The following is a 19588-nucleotide window of genomic DNA, read 5'->3' on the forward strand; positions in this document are numbered from 1 at the left end:
AAGTGCAGCCAGGGGTAGAGGTTGTACTCGTGGCTGATGTTTGGCACCTTGGTCTTAGCAGTCATTATTGCAGTGGCATAGACAGAAAGTGAACAGTCGTGTATACATTTTGTAGTTGTCACATTTGCCCTTCTTGTAACCTTTCAAATAGGGGACTGTTTGGGGCATAGGTTGGCAAAGGAGGCACATCTGTTAGAATGTTAAAGTTATAACGGTGTGTGATGTCACTTCCGACACCCTTGGCATTTTAATGGATTGATGTCCTTGTGGGGAAGAACTGAGGAAATAGATGTCAGAGAAAGCAGGTTGCTACTTACTGATAAGGGGTTATTTTTAATGTAATATGATTCAATCAGTGTGAGTCCATGGCTCTAGGCTCTACTCTCCCAAGGGAAATTATGAAATCAAAATAGGCCATTGTTAAGCTGTTAGTAGTAATGTGTGTTTTATGTAGAAGGTCATAGTACAACACATCTACCAGTTGAGGGTGCTGCGGAAAAAACAGGTGCTAGAACTACCCAATTTATTGATACTCAGTTTATGACCTTCGAAGGATGGAGGGCTGATATGGCAGGGTATACATACACTGCTTCTGCCTAAAACAGGGTGCATCAGTGGGAAGAAGTCATTGTCTGGGATACTCAATTAGAAGACATAGGCTGCAAACTGCAAACTGCTCTGTCAGGTGAAAGTGATGAGGAAAATTTGCTTGATCAACAAGTTCCTAGTCTTTCAAAGAAGATTAAGTGGAAATAATTAAGGTACTGATTTGGAAAATACTTGTTGAAGATAGCCTTATTAAAGAGTCGAGCCAATAAAATCTGGCAAGATGTGAACAGGCAATTGTGCCTGAAACAAGGGAAACACTGGAGTGATCAGTCCTCAACCAGTGGTTATTCCCCCTTTTGAGAACTGCAATTTGCAATTGGAAAAATATCTTTAACTAGATCAATTCTGCACCCTGGGGTATACAAAATCACCAGCTGTGGAGCTTCCATCCTGATTAATGCCGGCTTGTAATGAAGGGCAAACTATCAACTTACGAAGGACTGTGACCAAACACAACCTCTATTAACATCATAATGCATGATGCCAATATTTACATGAAGTTTGCTGATTTCCAGGAGCTTCTACAAACATCAACAAAGGAGACCAATAAAGTTGCCTCAACAGAGGCCTCAACAAACCTTCCTTTGTCTTTATCAGGATATACCCCTTGTACCTTTGCATTATTCAGTCCCACTTGAATTTAAATTGGCAAAATGCACCATAGATGTCCATGGACATCACTAGGGCCAGACAAGTTTAACAAACACTGCCGCTGGTTTGCCCGTTAGTAGCTATGGTACAGTCATTACACCCCTGGCCCTAAGGGTCCACCAGACAGCAGACAGACGAGAACGGAAACTAGGCTCTAAGACCCTTGTTTACTTGTCCAAACACAGCCTCCTTCAACATGGCAATGAAGGAGGTCCATGACTACATGACGTTAGCTGATTTCCAGGAGCTTGTACAAAAATCAACAAAGTTCTTGCGCCTCACTAGGATGATATTAAGGGTCTAAAATGGGGTTTGCGACCATGGAGTCAGTTCCGCTACCCCATGTGTTTTCATGTAAACAATACTCATGGGCAGACTTCTGTATGTGTTCATTTAACTCAAACAGCCATCATAGGGAACCATGTACCTTGTTTAGGGTATTGTTATGGAAAAGATATGGAGGCCATGATCAAGCAGAAATCACATATCATTCAACGCAGAGCAATTTTAAGGAAGTAGGTCCTTTTCAAGCACATCCTTCCCTCACATCTCACCAGCTAGAAAAGGATGCACGGTTGACTTACAAGCACGTTGGGCCATTCTTCCTCAGAGAACATTCTCCTCTTCCGCATTGTGTTTGGTTGGGATGCCTGTTGCTGCATCTGGAGATGCACATAATATTGTTCCCGGATATATTCACGGCATCAAAATAGTTCTTGTACTCCTCAGGAATGGAGTCTGTGTAGGTGCAAGCATCTGCAGAGAAACAACAACAGTAGGAACCAGAACATAGGTGTGGGGATGACAATAAATGCAGAACAGCGCCGTTACATAGATGCTGTTTGGACTGTTGCATTACTATACTATGGATAATCGTATTTCTGTTGATTTCTGTCTCTGGATGTCTTGCTTCCTCCTCATCACAACACACCTTCTTTGTACAAAACTTCTGTCACCACTCATGTATGTATATGTCTTCTTCAGATGTATGACGTTACAACGCATGCTATTACAACGCATGCCTTTACGACGCAAGTTTTACAACGCAAGTCGTTTTAACGACTTGCGTTGGGGGGCGCTGGATAGTGAATAGTTTAATTTACTATTCCAACTCCAGTCCCCGAGGATAGTAGGGAAGGTGTTGGAAACTATTCCCTATCCTAAAGCCCCCCCCAGTGCAAGTCGTTGTAAAAGTTGCGTTGTAATGGTTGCGTCGTAAAGGTACTTCGTTGTAACAGTTGCGTTGTAAAGGATGTTCCCCGTCTTCTTCCATCATTTCGAATTATCTCAATTCCATCATCGACCTTATGTAAGATATTTCTAGTAGAAACATCAAGCTGACTTCTCTAAATCAATTAATTAACTAATTCAATAAATCCATTTTCTTCCCCACCTGCCTTTGTTCCACCTGTTCTGCTGCTCAGACAACTGCAGTAACTTTGCAGCTTCAGCAGTCTCATGTTCAAAGACGGGGTGGGGGTCTCTACCTTCCAAAATACCTCAAATGAATTGATTGCAAGCCCTGCATCTGTAGGTATAGCTGCACACCTCTTTAGCACTGCTCAACAGCTGCAAGCAGTGGGCTCCCAACCAGGTCCAGGTGTCGGGACCCATGCAGTAGTTTCAGTAGAACCACTGACACGGTACTTGAGCTCAATTTAGATTCTCTGTATATTTGACTGATGGGCAGATCGTGAAAACGTGGCATGAATCGGGCCCTCATGGGCCTATGTTGGGCACAGATGCCATTGAAGCATGGGATGTACAAGAAGGCACAAGGGAGCATGAGAAACTCCAGGAGCCTTGTTTCAGGGCTGCAAGCCTTCCGCCCAGCTCTTTATTTTTGATCTCAAGGGGGCATATTATCAAGAAACGGCGTTAAAATTATGGCCGCTTTAGCGACAGGAAACTGCCGCTAACACGGCGATAATGGGCTTGATAATATGCCCTTGTGAATTCCCATAGAGGCCCATGTTCTGGTGTGAACATGGGCTTCTATTGGAATTCTCAAGGGCATATTATCAAGCCCATTATCGCCGCTTTAGCAGCAGTTTCCTGACGCTAAAGCGGCGATAATTTTAACACCATTCCTGATAATATGCCCCAAGGTTATTTTGAAGGCACTTTCAAAGGCCAGACACATTTTCAATAGATTTCCCAACTGTATCTCATACTTTGTATGGCATGCCCTATATAGTCACACCAACACATCTCAAGGTAAGTACAGGTAAGTGTACTAGGTGATTACTGCTCCAATGTTACATCTTTCAACCATTGCCATTGCAAAATTATTTCTGCAACACCATTACCTGGTTACCTGGTTAGCAATTATAATGTGTACTTCTAAAAAATAGGAGTTAAAAGAAATACATAATTTCTGTTTACTTTTAAAAATAAATACATTTGTTTTGATTTAGGGCTAGGTTTAGTATTAAGATTATTGTAAGGACGTCATATTTGAAATATACAATAATGTGACTAATAGAACTATAATTAATTAGTTCAAATAAAAAAAAGTAGAGTTACTGCTAAGGTTTGAGTTGGAGTAAAAAAATAGTATTACTTTTGTTTCAATTTCTGTTCACTGTAAGGGTCATTTTATCAAAGTTTAAAATAATGCAGATTAAAATAATTAAATTAATCTATTACAATTAAATAGATTAGTGCTAGAGAAATGATTAGCATTTGGGTTGGTCTAAAGATGTCTTGTCGTACACATTACTTTTCACTATTGTAATTTAAATATTTAAATATTCATCAATCTCAAAGAGTGATTTTAGGCAAAGGGGCACGTAATTCATTAATTTAATTTAGGTAACATTTATTTGAATTTATAGAAAAATTCAAATATTTCTATTACAAAGGAACATATTGTTAATTGGGACAAGAACATTAACTTATAATAATTAAATTAATCCAATTAAACATTTAGGGGGTGATTACACTGTCTTGTAAACTGGACCGACCGACCTCTGGTCGCGGTCCCGCCCACCTCCGCATTCCGACATTTCCCTACTGGCCGTAATACCTACCCCCATAGGGAACTGGGAAGTGTTGTTCATCCCTGCACCCCATGACAGGCACCTCAGGGTTCCTGCCATGGGGTGCAGGGATTGGCCCTTAACCGGAGGCCGCACACACAAGGCGGCCCTGCTGGGGGCCCCCAAACACACTTTCCGACATGGTTTCCATGTCGTACAGGCCGGCCTGGAATCCATGCTGGAAACTGTGCATCGTAATCCCAGGGCGGAAAGGTCCACCCTTTGGGATTATGAGCCAGTTCCGACTGGCTGATGGGCTCCTTGAGCCCATCGGAAGCCACCTGGAATGACTGGCCGGTTTCAATTCTGATTGGCTGATACATAATCAAGTGGTCGGAATTGAAACCGACGATGGGGGTCGGAAAACCTTCAACAAAAGGTCGGAGGCTTTCCAATCCCATTGTAAAAGGCCCTTTAGTGTCCGTTTGAGCTAGAAGAAGGGTTACAAATAAAATTAGTGGAAAGGTACCAAAGTTACTTTATTTTAATCCCATTATAATAACTAAATTAATACTAAAAATCAAAAAATTTCAAAATGGATAGGTTAGGGTTAGTCATTAGTGATGGGATAAAGGTCATACTAACTAGATGGTTTTTCGGTAAGAAGCGGCCCATGCAGGTAAGAGCAATGGGGCTGGATTGAGGGGGGGGGGGGGGGATTTGACAGACAACCACAAAGGAAAATTAAATAAATTATTAATTTTCCCTCATCGCTGTCTGTCAAAATCCCTCCACCCCCTACCCATCCCCACTGCTCCTACCTGCACGGTCCGCTGCTGTGATTAGGTACTGAAAAGTAATGTGAAACTGTCATGGTAATGGTGCAGGAGGTAATGTCAGAAGAGGTTAGGGGGCCTGGTAAAAGAATGTATGCTTTCCTTCTGAGGTGAGGTGCATTTTGCAGATCATAATTAGGGTTTTGTCCACTGATCTGAAATATACTGTGAAATCTTTAGAAATCCTAGAGTCTTTGGACAGAAGATCGTATGTGTAAACCATAAAATATGGAATAAAACTCTCTGAGAACATATTATGCTCTCTTCTTGTGTATATGTTTGTGGCTAATATAAATGAAAACCTAACTACAAATCAATGGAACACTCTACACAAATGGGACTGTTTGGTCTTGTGCATGAATTGCAAGCAGAGACTGTGTCCCCTGTAGCGACTCAGCAATGTCATCAAGCAGACACAGCTAAGGACATGCTTGTAAAAAAAGTGTGTCATCTATCTATCCAAGAATGACTAGGCATCCAGGGGGAAGAAAAGTATGACTAGTGGAAGCAGGTCTCGTGGGTGAATTTATGCAACTCCAGCAAATACTATACCCTTTCTACATGGTGCACTGGGTGAGTTTTGCACTGGTTTTATTTTATCAACCTTAGGTTCACATTCCCATGCTGTTCTCTCTTGAATGGTAAATAACTCTGCAAATAGCATAACCAAAGGGAAGGGAAATGTCTGTGATAAAAGTCATTGCTTGGAACCCAAGAGAGAAAATAAGAGAACTTATGAATTGAGTGGAGGATAGAACTAAATGCTCAGGTCTTACCTTTAAGGTCCAGCTCAGCAGGTTGTATATTCCTCAGATCAAAGCATAACATATCTAGGGAAGAACAATACACATCTGGTTACTGGTTTGTATTTATATGTGATGCTTTAAGCAGCAGATTTGAAGGCTAACTTTCTTAAAGTAGGATTTCCTTAAATACGGATGTCATGTAAAGTAGAGAATCCAGACTTTCTACACATTGCATGAGACAGTTTCTTAGATATAACAAAGGTCAGAGGTAGAACTAACCTGTACTGAACTTTGTCAACTACACATTTTTGTTGCTGGTATTGGTGAAATTCCCATATTTTCTGGCCTTGATTGCAGAGTTCCCCCTGCCCTGTTCTTCCATTGTGCAGAATTACATTCGGACTTGAGACGGAATCCTCTCTTTAATCCCTAATCCTTATTTTCAAAACCTAACCTTTGACCAATACCCCAATTTTCAATCTTCGAAATGAGACAAAAGCACCATCTTTAAGCTCTGAACTGTTGTAGAGTCTCACTCTTCAAGTCCTGACCTGTAATATAGTCACATTCTTTCAGCCCTAGTCTGGGATAGTATCACAACGTTTAAAACCCTAACTGTGGTAGTGTTCAATTGTGTAGCTCTGCCTGCCAGGAGAATCCATTTGTCACGCCTGACGCTAGCTGATTTTCTGTTCTTCAGACATCAACCAGGGTAAACCCTCTCTCTTTGAACTCTTCTCTGGTGTTTAGTGTGATTCTTTGAGTCCTAACCTAGGGCTCAATCTCACAATTGAGTACTCTGGAGGAGCACTGTGCCACTCTTTCAGCATGGCCTAAGGTTGTGTTGTCTTCTTTAAGTGTTAAACTGAGGCAAAATTCCTTCTTTTAATCCCAACTTTTAAAATCCTGACCTGCATAGAAACCAACTATTCAAGCTCTACACAGACACACACCCTTTAACAACCTATAATAGAGACCCACTTTTTTCACAGTGGTTGTTGATAGAAATTATTTGATCCAGGGTACTTTTTTAACCATCAGTTCCTCACACTGGGTAGAGTCCCATCTTTTGTCCCAAGACTTGGTGCACAGACCAACTTTTCCAGCCCTAGCTTGATATACAGACCCAAATTTAGGTCAGCTTCAATTACCTGGTGCATTGTCACACAATTCAAGGTCTGAATTAGAGTAGAATCATGAAATTGCAGCATGCGCTGCTTAGAATACATGCTGTGCACACTGCCTCACTAGAATCGCACAGTGCATCAGGACAGTCTCCACCTTAGATGATTTTTTCTGCTATTGGATTTGGATGTGTTTCCATTCCACTGCACTTGCACCCAGAAAACAGGTTTTTTGGAGCCTGACAAACTGACATACCTAGTATGCAACTTAATGCATTTAGCCCTACATTGGCTGCTTTGGAACAGGACAGTTATTCAAACCTAGGGCCGGGTTATATAAAAATTACTTATTTGGGAGGTGGTGGGGGTATGGAGAACCCACCATTTAAATTTGGCCCTTTGTTCAAAAGCAAATTTCCATGGTCAGACCTGCATCAGGTATGTACCTGATCAGTGTGTAATTCACTCAGATCTGAAAAGGATATTTGGGACAGAAGAAACAGAGTCTCTATCCGCCACGGTCACCAAGGATGTTAAAGAACTCGACTACAGCAATAAAAAGGAGGGTGCATCTGGTTGCCATAACGACCTCCTGGTGGCAAGTCTCATGTGTGTGTCCTCCAAAACTCTGTCTTCAGCAATGAACAGTCTCCATTACAGTTTGAGATCTGGGCTGGTGTGCCAGGTCCTCTGTATCTCTCCAGATACCTGGACATAGGACTAGGGCAACATATGGGGGCTCAGGGAGAGACACTGAGGAAGAAGCAGACCAGCCATGATCTCAAACTGAGATGGTTCATACACATTAGGGTCTCGCCCTAGGGACTGACCTTGAAAGAACCTTGGCAAGCAAAAACCCTGAAAGCACCATACCTTGACTCCACTGAATACAATGGCTTACCAGCCCACTTTGATCAAATAGAAGCCAAAAACATCCTATGCCACATGAAGTTCAAGGCCAAGGGACAGAACATTGATACTGAGATTGCACCCAGCCAGCTTTGGCACTGAAGTCAACATTGAAACATGCCACAACCTTAACTTGACACTAAAGTATACATAAAGCGATGGGTGGAATACTTACATTAAGCTCAGCCACTGGTAATTACTCAGGGCCACATCCCAATCCATTGTGCATAATATACCTGCTCATGGATTGCTTGTGTTATGGTTCAGGGAGGAACTACATTGGCAGTTTGGGCTGGACTGTTCCCAATAATGCAGAGCCAAGACTGATTTGCATATAGCTGGGTCCAATTTGAGGTGACATGGTGTGAAAAAGAATGATGGACGGGGATGCAGCCCCAAGTAATTACTAGTGGCTAAGATTAATTCAAGAATTGGATCCCTCACTTTTTGTATGCTTTAGTACAACCTGAACTTCTAGCATAGAAGCGGGTGAACAGCCTGATGTACATTGAGACTGGTACGATACATTGTTACACAAACTCCTTCCCAAAAAAGTAAATTCACAAAAAGCATAGGCTATCCTTTGGAGAGGAAATCTCAAACATTAGGGCATATCCTAAAAAGAAAAGAGAAGATGTTACACCACTCCCAAAAATTTCACTAGTGCACTCCATACATAGGGACTCTGGTCCAGAACATAGTTGCAGACCCACTGCACCTTTTCAAAGACCCAGGGATAACTGATTAGAAGGACATCCCCTGCCAAGACTCAAGGGCAAAGCTTTAGGACAACTCTTCTTTAGATCCATAATCTGTTACAGTTTCTCTGCCGGATAGAACATCAGCCCACCATAACATTATAGTCAGGGCAACAGAACACAAAAATATTCCAATACATGTGAATGAGTGAAAGGAAGAATTCCTTATAGAACCCCTTTTAAAAACAGAGTATGGCACACAATTCATACCCATGTTGAAAACAATTACAAGTTGCTCTACAGTGAACTTTAAAGTTCCAATAAAATAATCAAAGGCCGGGAAGAAATTAAAGCCGGCATCACAGGCTCACCTGTTATTAAAAAATCATATCCACTAGACTCTCTTTTGGTGCACACAGCATGAAAGAGAGCGCTGAGTCAAGGGATAGGTGACTGTTGATCCTCCATCAACAGAAAACAAAATTAAGAGAATTAACACAACTAGAAAGCATTCAGCATTAGGACTTGAAAGACAATGGTGCATTGCCTCGTCAATGGTATGATAGAGAAAGTGAGACATCAGTAGAGCTTAAGTGCCATCATTTGATGTGCACCTGATGCAGCAGATAGTGCTTCAAGGCATATAAACGCTAGCACTCTACTGTGCTATTACGTCATAAAGAGCACAGACACTGCCACGGTTATGGGCATCTTGCAGAACCAGCAGCCTAAAAGGTTTTTCGTAGACAACAAATCAACGCTGCAGCTGCAGTGACAACCATCATCCACAGGCAACAATACTAACTAAAACAGCCCTTTCAAGAAGGGGAGAAATAGCCCAAACAAAGACAATGCATAATTGATGGCTTCATAGGCAATTGTTGCTCCAACAGTAGCGATCATAACCTCTTAGCCATCTCCAGCTATTAAAACACCTGTCAGGGGACAGCTGAGGTCATACTTTTCTCAATGGCAGATTGGGCCTGATTTGAAGTTTGACAGATGGGCTACTCCCTCTCAAAAGTGATGGCAATCCTGTCCACCATATTACATGTGCATTATATCCAATGGCATTCTTAATAGGGCGGACGGTATAACCATCACGTTTGTGACAGAGTAACCCGTCTGCTGAACTCTAAATGAGGTCCAAAGTAACCTAAGATCAGTGGGTGATGTACACCACTGCACAAAGTTATTGCCAAGATGTTCCCCTCACAAATTGGGTTTCACAATAAATGTGAAATGGTCCTGTTAGACCTGTCTGCCCTTTGAGTAGTCCCTCTTCCTTGTTTATTAATTTTTGTCCCCTTTTTGCCCCTCAATGTTTTTCTTTTTATGTCCACTGGACTTTTCAGGTGTTGACCTAGGGGTTAGGTGCTCTTTGCCCTCATAGTCTTTTTTCCTGAGGCCTAGGTGCCTTTCTGACTGAAGTTACCAAAACCCACAAAATGGTGGCCAGTAACTGCCATAACGGACACTGAAGGAGAGGGGCCCATAGGATAGCATAGGGATGCTCTAGAACCTTCTAGCTGGTTCTGGTAGCCTGAGACCTGCCTATATATAAGGCCAGTGGGTGGGCGGACATTTTGTACTGTACTGACCAGAGAGTAGAGGAGTGAGGCAGTGGCTTGGGGAGGTAGGCGCACAGGAAGTGGTTAGATCGTCCCCTAAGTCGTCAGCTTCTTCTTTGAGGACGTCTCCCCCTAGCCATTGACCAAGCCCTAACACTGGACCATTGACGTCATTGGCCAAGACTCCTGAAGAGATCCCTGTGAGAAGCGACTTCGAACCCCCCCCTCCTCCCTTTATGGGGAGCAGTCGTTCGCTGGCAGGGAGCAGCTGAGGTGACAGAGACTGTTCCACGATAACCTTCACCCCCTCCCTCTGGTATAAGGGAAACTTCACCTGGTAGTCGTGTCCACGGCTGCCCCGCCATCGTGTGCCTGACTTGTGGACGCGGGCCCCAGGTGGGGAGATCTGGTGAAAAAGGACCCGGTTCCTGACGCTAGCGCAGTGATTCCGGAGGAGCGGTAGAGAAGGGGCAGGAACCAGACCAGCCCCCTCCGGTCCCTTCTTCTCCGTCAAGTCAGGAGAGGGCGGGTCGCGGACCCAGAGGCGTCATCAAGGGAGCCTCAGGAAAGCTTCGACTGCACCAGCTACGGAGAGCCGGCAGCGTCGTGGCAGTGTGTGGAGCCGGATCTCGAGGGTTTGACCAGTAGAGGCGGCGCGAGCAGACCATCTGTCCGTGAGGAAGTCGAAAGAGCCCGGTAAGACGGTCGGAGTGCGTGGGACCTCCCCTTGGAGCCGAGGAGAGTCCCGCTTTCGTTCGTGACTTTGCACTGGGTGAGGGGGGGAGGAAAAGAGGAGTTTTGCCCTGACACCGGCTCATTAGAAAGTGCTGGCAGCCCGGAGGAAGTCGGGCGAGTGGGTCAAATCGAGACGCTAGTCTCGTACGAACTACCTGTAAGTTTGGAGAAATTAGCAAACCGGCAGTATAAAGTGAAAAGGGAGTGACCCGAAGGGGAACTTTAAGACCTGCAAGACTGAAACAGAATTGGCAGTAGAAAGAGCCTGAACCCCCCCCCCCCCCCCAAGGGGTAATCGAGCATTTGAACTTCTTTAGTTCAATGAAGGAGAACTGTTGTGGATGGTAGAACAGGACTGAGGCAGGGACTTACATCAGCCATAGGAGCTAACCTGCCTCCATGTGAAATCACCATTAAAAATTAGAACTACACTAAGAGAGGGGGATAGAACCGGTGTGATCTGTAAAGTACTAATGTGATGCTATTGAAAATTAGTGTGCCTTCTTTTACAGGTTGGAATCGAGTTAGACAACTCAGGATGGTTGGTGTAGAAAACCCCTTCTGATCCAGATTGATGTAGAAGTCCCTAATTGATTGAAAATAACCTAATGTGCTAAATGAAACCTTGGAACTGAAAACGCTTTACTAAAGTAACTATGTAACTAAGAAGGTGACAAAACTTACATAAGTGGGAAAAGTTATTGTACTGTGATGAATGTGTATAAGTAACCTTCCTTGAAACTAAGAGAACCAAGAAACTAGCTTAAGGAAAGATAAAGCTTTTCTACTTTCATAAAAAAAAAGCTGGTGTAGTATTATTTTTGAATGGATGGACACTAAGTTGTTGTAGTGGTGTGACGCAAGCTTAACACTTATGCTTCTAGGATTGACTGTCTTACACTGGGCCAGGCTACCCTATGTGATCTGGAGACCCCAGGTCCAACAGGTCCCACCTATGTTCTCAAAATATTCTGGCATTCCTAGGAGTCACACTCTATGCAGTAATAGGTAGCGCATACCACAGCAATGAGAGAGTATATGGCATTTAAGCAAATGCTTATCCTGTAACAGACATCACATCCTCACAAACTGATTTTGAAACTGCTAGGATTAATGGTGCTCTGTATTATCCTATTTTCCAAAAGCCAGGTTGCACGTGTGCTGTCTAGAAATAACTTGCCAAACAACGGACACAAGCGACTGGGATATAGGAAGATGTTGATTTTAAGGAACCAAGTGTTCAACTGCTAGAGGTAAGTTAAAATGATCATATCCTACACATAACCATATGTTCCCACATATTTAATGTCTGTGGTGGGAGGGGAATTCTCCAGCTGGTAATGCTAAAGTGACTAAGGGCCAGATGTAGGTGGCAAATACCGGTCGGAAACGGCCGAATTCGGCCGTTTCCGACCGGTATTTGGCATCTTGAGATGTAGGGGGCCAGATTTTACAGATTCTGTAAATTTACCGAATCTGTAAATTTACAGAAACTGTAAAATACCGAATCGGTATTTTTACCGATTCGGTAAATCCCAGATGTAGGTGGGACTCTTCTGAGTCCCAAAGGCCCTACAAATTCGGTATTTTACCACCCAATCCAATTGGGTGTTAAAATACCGAATTCAGGTGTGCATGCACATGCGTGCATGCACACCTAGCCATGTGACAGACAGACATGCCCTTAGGGCATGTCTGTGTGCCACATGGCGCACATGCCTATTTTTGGGGTGCCAGAGGGTGTCAACGTGACACCCCCTGCACCCTTGCAAAATTCGGTATTTACCGATTCTGTAATTACAGAATCGGTATTGCCCATTGATTCCTATGGGCTTTAAGGCCCATAGGAATCAATGGGCAATACCGATTCGGTATTTACAGATTCGGTAAATACCGAATCTTAACAATTCGGTATTTACAGAATCTGTAATACCTACATCTCCCCCCTTCATATTTACCGACTCTTAAATACCGAATCGGTAAAATTCGGTATTTAAGAGTTGGTAAATATGAATTACCTACATCTGGCCCTAAATGTTCTAAAGGTATAACAGATGTTACAATGTGGGTTTCCAGTGGGCATTACAATGCATTGACCTTTGCAACACGTTGTAATGTTATAGTTATGGGGAAATTTCAATGACAACATAACATATTAAATGTACAAAACCACTGAAATTCACCAGTTACAATTATCTCAGAAAACTATAACTCGTACTCTACGGTGACTTTGACTCGTGCCCCGTAATGCAAAGTTTTTTCATCATTAATTTAATTGCAAATGTTGCAATGATATTATCAATGATGTCATGAGTGACGTAATATGTAGGAAAATTAGCATTAGGCTTGGGCCCCTAGGCCTACAGAGGGAGAACAGGGGGCCACATGCCCCCTCCTCTTACTTTTCATTATGACCCTAGGGGATGGGGTATCTGGGGCCTTTCAGGGGCTCAGATAGTGGGGCCACATGGCCTCTGACCCCTGCGAGTTTGCAGCCTATTAAAAAAATCTTTTGTCCACAGGCGGGATCCCTCTTTGACCCCTAGCAGGTCTAGGGGGTATGGGTACACCTAATCTGCCCCCTTATGTCACTATGTCTTTTTTTAATCTCTTCTTAGGACTCAGGACTGAGTTCTGAGTCCTAAGATGGTAACCGCGACATCCTTGTTGTTGTGGTGGCAGCCAATCAGATCTCAGCATGAGATCTTTTGAAGTCCGCGGAGCCTCTGCAATGTGAAATATACGACGTTTTTTAGCCTTATTGACGCAAAAACTACCAAACTGATTTACACCAAATCACAAAACGCTTTTTTTTTTGGAGGGGTAGTTTTATATAGAGTGCTCTAGAACCAAAGGTATCCGAGCGTTTTACATGGGCACCAATTGTGTTACAGACAGACACATGAATTTTTAGGCACGGGGAGATTAAGTGATTTGTCCAGAATCACAGGATGTTGAGCGTCCCTGCTGAGACTCGAACCGGGTTCCCCAACTCCAAGGTCGACCACTCTAGCCACTCTTTCTGGACCACTATCTAGATTTCTGCCCAATTTAGATCTGTTCAGGCGTTTTGGCTGTAGCTGTGTTTAAAGTTTCTATGGATTAATAAAGGGTAAATATTTGTTTTAGGACTCTTCTTTTTTCCCAGCCCCCTGCTTGATGGATAACCCGGAAACTTTCCATGCACAAACTAGGTAAAAAAACAGCACTTTTTAAAGGTTTCCTGAAGATTTGTCAAAGTTATTAGCAACACAAAAAAGGCATTTCCTATGGAAATACGCCTGCCACTAGGTAATATATATAGTTTTTTTTTAGAATTGACGCCACCCTTTGGGTCTGTTTATGGGGCAAACCCCAAAAAGCCCTAATCATTTTAAATCCTTTTACCTCTACCTCTACCTTTCCCTGAACCCTAGCAACCCCTTTCCCCTTTACTTCTATCCAACCCTTAATCCTAAAATCACCTTATTTCTACCCACCCCAACCCTAAAATCTCTCTTATATCCCTCTACATTTACCCACCCCCTTAAGCCTAAAATCACCCTTGCCCCTATTTACCTGTTCCCACCCATTAACATTAAAATCATCCTTGCTCCTATTACCACTACCCTGCACCTTAAACCCCTTTTTTAAAAACATCAAGATAAAAAAAAAATCAAGTACTTACCTGCAGAGTAAAATACAGTGTGGTAAAAGATGCAGGATAAAGGTAAATACCCATTTATTTTACTTACCTAAGTGGTACTTACCTGTGTGCTAAAGCCTGCGAGGCAAAGACCTTGTGGGGTAAAGACTGCGGGGTAAACGTTACATACCGTACTTAAGTCATGCAGTCGCTGGTGTTTTAGTGGCAGTGTACTCTTTTACCTTGACCCTTAGATGTGCAAGCGTTTTCCGTGAGCGTGATGTTGACCTCCTTCACAAATTCCTCAGCCATGCTTGACTTATAGATGACCTTGTGCTCCACAATGACACTGCCATTGCTGAAAGGATGAAAGTAGAAATGCAGGTCACTCAAAGGAAAAGACCAGGATTTTGTATCTGGTGAGATGGGAATCTTTAAATAGAGGAGAAGCGACCATCCTCAGGGCCTGGTGGACTTTAACTCACCTCACTTTAGTGACCTCCACGGTGAGGTATCCAGGAATGTGGCGATACAGAAGTGTCATCTGAAAAAAAAACAGAGCCTAAGTGTTAAAACATGTTGCAAGTGAATGCCCTCAAAAAAGGCTTTTGCAAAGGTGTGTGCAAGCCACACACAATAGGGTCCTAATTACAAGTAGGCTTTTAATCAGGTGAATATGGGATTTTGCGCCAAATTTGGTGTCATTCAAAAAATTCGAATTGACCAAATGTTTCTCCCTTCCACAATTTTCACTAGGTGAAACATTGCACCATCAGTCCCTTATTTAAGAAGGGCTTGCGCCGCCATTGTGTCACTTTTTTGTGACACTGTAGTGGAGTAATCGATGCGCCACACTGCATCCTATTGACAAAGTGACACATCTGGGCAAATGAGTCACTTTGCAAAGTCCTGCGCTACATTATACCTGCATGAGGTATAATGTATGCAGAGTGGGCGTACCCCCACAAAAAAAGACTTGAAGTGGTGCAGTGAAATTTCTTAGATTTCACTACATTACTGTTTCAAAATCTTCAAGCAGATATAAAGACTGACGCAGGTCTTTTCACATGGGACTAGCCCATGGGTTATGACACATTGCTGTAGTTGCGTCAGTTTTCCGCCAAACTCCAGCAATGCGTAATTTTTACAGAACCAGATTCATCAGAATTCCTGACGTATCTGTTAATCCTTGCACCATGAAACACCGTATTGTGAATATGGCGCATCCATGGTGTCGTAAAGATGGAGCTACAAAAAGTGACACATCGCTGTTTTTGCCCTGTGATGCGTCACTTTTCCGAAATGAGGTCCTCAGTGTGGGTAGGAAAAACCACGATACCTTATTTTGCAGCTGAGAAAGGTGGAAATGTGCACCATTACCACGCAATAACCCATTCCGAAATGAAGAATTCAGAATGCGGAGGTAATACAACACTAAATAAATACCACATAATATGGTACTGGTATTTCTCTGGGCACATTTACTGCACTCAAATTCTTCGGCCACAGACTTAGGGACAAAATCAAATTTTTTACTGAAGGACTGGTTGCTAAGTGCTTATGTCACTACTTGGACTGGCTATGCTCCATTGGCTTTTGCTTATTTTATTTCTATTCAAAACGTCAAGCGTGCATCTGTATGTATTATTGAGTATCAAACGCTCTAGAAATGTGATTAGGGTATAAATCTTGGGCTCGTCAATGTCAGAACTGAATGGTAATGAGTGTAGCTGTAAAAATGCTTGACCAGGAGCCTATCTGCACTACATCAAGGGCACAACATCTGGAGTCACTACACCACAAAGACTACATATGGAGAAAGTACATTCCAGGTTTTTTTTTTTCAAAAGAATTACATGAGGAGTTAAGGTGACATTACTAAGAATAACTTGCAATTTCAGTGGATTTCCAGTTTTAATTCATAACCTTAACTGTACATTAAGTTGTTCTTTAAGTGAATATAATTATCATTGTGTTTTGTAAACATATGTTAAGGTTTTATAGCCAAAGCTAACCATAATTTGCTATTAACGTTGTATTTTTTCAATTACTCTCTGGTATTATTTTAGCATACATTATATCCAACATTTGGGTGCAGAGCCTGACGCCCAAACCCTCAAGGCTGGCTAGGAGCCACCGGTTATTGCCCTTTGTCCTGTACAGCACAGGGTTGGTTGCACAGACCGGCCTATAGCCAAACCCTGTGTCCAACTCTCCGTGGGCGGCCAATTCCTGACATGCATGGCTTTTTCTGCCCGTGATTAGAGTTGACCATAGGGACTAGCCTACAGCTGGGCCATATGACCAAACCGCAGTGGGCAACCGATCCTGCTGCACCCTGTCTTTGGCAATGCACAGCAGGGATTGGCCTTGCAGATCCTAGCTGTTTATGAAGCCAAAGGCTTTTTCAGATTTTTATTTTTGGTAGCTCTCAAAATGACTGTTGCTTTGGGGGTGGTTGATTTTATTGTTTTTACTGCCATTTTGGGAACTTGTAGAGGCAAACAACCACTTATAAACTTGTTAACCATTTTTGCATTACCAATGAAATTTAGCACATTGATCATCCCAAGCCTGAGATTCTTCTTCCTGTGCCCACCTGGCCTCGCAACGGACCTGTGACTCTGGACATCACACCACTCAGCAACCAGGAATGAACGGGCCAAACTGAGTCCCTGTAGCCAACCCACGCCCCATTGCGGTTGCCATGAACTTGTGACTTTGACCCAGAATAGCGTGACCAGTTACCTTCTGCATCTTGGAATCCTCTTTTTCAAAACCTCATAAAATGAAAACAAACAAAACACCCACAATCCTAAACTGTGTGTGCAGAGAAGTCAGGGCGCATTCCGATTCTTGGAATTTGATGCCCGTCCAATATTACAATGGTCCCTGATAGAGATCCCTAATAGGGAATCCGGCTCAAGACTTGCTCTCATTAAACTCACCTCAATGAAAATAAATAGGTGTCTGCTGATGAGACTACATCAGCAGGAGTTGCTTGAATAGGCTGACTTTAAACACTGGACCATTCTGTGTCTGATGAAAGGGCATCAGAGTAAGACTGTGTTAGAAAATAGGCCTGAACCCCAACGTAAAAGTGTACCTCATTAGCGAATATTTGGCCCAAAATTAGAAATCGGGTCAGTTTTAAACTTGTGAAGACACGCTGTTAATTTGCTTTCCGAGGTATGAGAGACTGCATGGATTTGAGCTGGCTGCAAGCAATTTTTGTGGTAATATTAGAGAAATCAACAATAATAAAAAGCAGGGAACACGGCCATTAACAGGCCCATTAGTAGCCAAAACACTTCCCATACACTGATCTGTGAGACCAGTCCTTCTGGCACTGCCAGATTTCCTAAAGGCCAGTCCAACCCTGAAGGGCATTTTTTCACAAACCTCATTCAAATGCATTACTGAATACACATTACATGCACCCCCATCCCGGGTCCACCTCCGCAGCTCTTCATTCCAGCCGCCGCGGGCAGCAAACTCTGGGACTGCCAAGGGTGGCCAAAGGGCTAGCAATGCCTCTGTTCGATTCTGACACCAGTGAAACTCACTCAGTCAAATTTATCATTCAGTGAGGAACCCCACTCACCACCCGGGCTTGAGGAGAGTTTAATTCATGGTTCTGTCCTTACCTGAGTCTTAAAACGTTGAACAAAATCCTTATACGTTTTAGAAGTTGGATTTTTTAGCTCTTCAGTAAAGTTTTCATTTAGCACTCTTAGAGTGACATTGATAGCAGCAGGAACATCATCTGTAAAATTAAATATATAAATTATTGATCACCAAACAGCGATATCTGAAAAATGAGGTGGGGGAGATGGGTGATTCTCGGATTATGATGTAGTGAGGGAGGGAGAGTATGGAACCGGATACGGAAATGACACAGTGAGAGGGGGAGGATGTGAGACTGGATAAGAGTACAGAGAGACGGGAAGGATGTGAGGCCGAGTCAGGATGCACCAGATCCCAGTGGCGAGAGCCCAAAAGTGTGTAATGAGATCCCAGTACAACGAGTGACCGAGTGGTGGGAGAGGTGTGGCGCCGCGGCCAGGGCGACTGACGCTGGAATCTGGGGATCAGGGTTCGATCTCCGGCTGAGGCGGCAGGTTAGCCCAGCACCATGTGACTCTGGGCAATAGCTTGCTTAATCTTCCCGACGGCCCCCAGCGCCTAGAGACCCTTACGGGTGATTGCGCGCTTTACAAATGTGGATTATTAAAGTGTGTAACCAGATCCCAGAACAGCGAAAGACAGAGAGTTTAAGACCAGATCCCAGTACAGCACGAGAACAAAAGCATGAGACTAGATCAAAGTACTGTGGAAGATAAAAAGTATGAGACCAACAAGACCAAAAGTGTGAGACCGATCCCATTACAGCTAGAGACGGAGAGTGTGAGATCCCAGCACAGCAAGAATAAAGTTCTCCTCAAGGACAGGTACCTAGGCAGGGTGGGGATGATTCCACAATCCTGTTTGAAAGTGGGTCATGAACACAGTGGAATAAAATCACTTTGAATGAAGGGTCTTTTCAGCTTCCTCTGTATGGTAGGATCATTAAAAATGTGTGGTGTGTGTTACATGAGTTAAAGCCCACACTCAGACCAGCCAAATATGAAGCTGTGAATGCATGGGAGCATGCAACACATGTGAAATAGAAGGAAAAATATCAGAATACAACAAAAAGGACAGTTTGTGGTTGGGTGAATATGAAGTGGGATGCAGAACACCAGTCATGGAGAAAAGATGTGATTAAGGGAGTTGAGGGAGAGGAATTGGCCTAACGGCTAGGGCGGTCGACCTCGAATCAGGGAAACCAAGTTCGAGTCTCGGCACTGAATAGAACTTGGAGACTGCAGATGCTGTTCAACTCGACTCTAGTTCAATACAACAATGACCTATTGGTGGCGTAGACAACACAAGAAGCAGGCAGGCAAGGTATCATTGCCCTGCTGAATACTTTGCCTAAAAATGGTCATAAACTGTCCTGACCAACCGGCAGTACTGTTAGAAAGAAGTCCTGTATATAGGACATTACATTGAGAAAGGAGTAAGTAAGGTGTCTAAGAGAGAATCTCTGCCATGCTGCGA

At 43.3% G+C, this 19588-nt stretch overlaps 1 protein-coding gene across 1 annotated transcript in view; it reads right to left on the reverse strand.

The window, feature by feature from the left end:
• The window catches only part of LOC144797994 (uncharacterized), a 106767-nt gene that overhangs the window by 40356 nt on the left and 46823 nt on the right, over positions 1-19588 (reverse strand). The window contains exons 5-9 of the mRNA XM_078668790.1: positions 18133-18251; positions 14971-15029; positions 14728-14843; positions 5854-5907; positions 1845-2016 (exon numbers count right to left, since the gene is read on the reverse strand). Coding sequence (XP_078524916.1) covers positions 1845-2016; positions 5854-5907; positions 14728-14843; positions 14971-15029; positions 18133-18251 — 520 coding nt within the window. The remainder of the gene's footprint in view (positions 1-1844; positions 2017-5853; positions 5908-14727; positions 14844-14970; positions 15030-18132; positions 18252-19588) is intronic.

The sequence above is a fragment of the Lissotriton helveticus genome, chromosome 12 (genome assembly GCF_964261635.1).
Source record: "Lissotriton helveticus chromosome 12, aLisHel1.1, whole genome shotgun sequence".
Taxonomy (NCBI): Eukaryota; Metazoa; Chordata; class Amphibia; order Caudata; family Salamandridae; genus Lissotriton; species Lissotriton helveticus.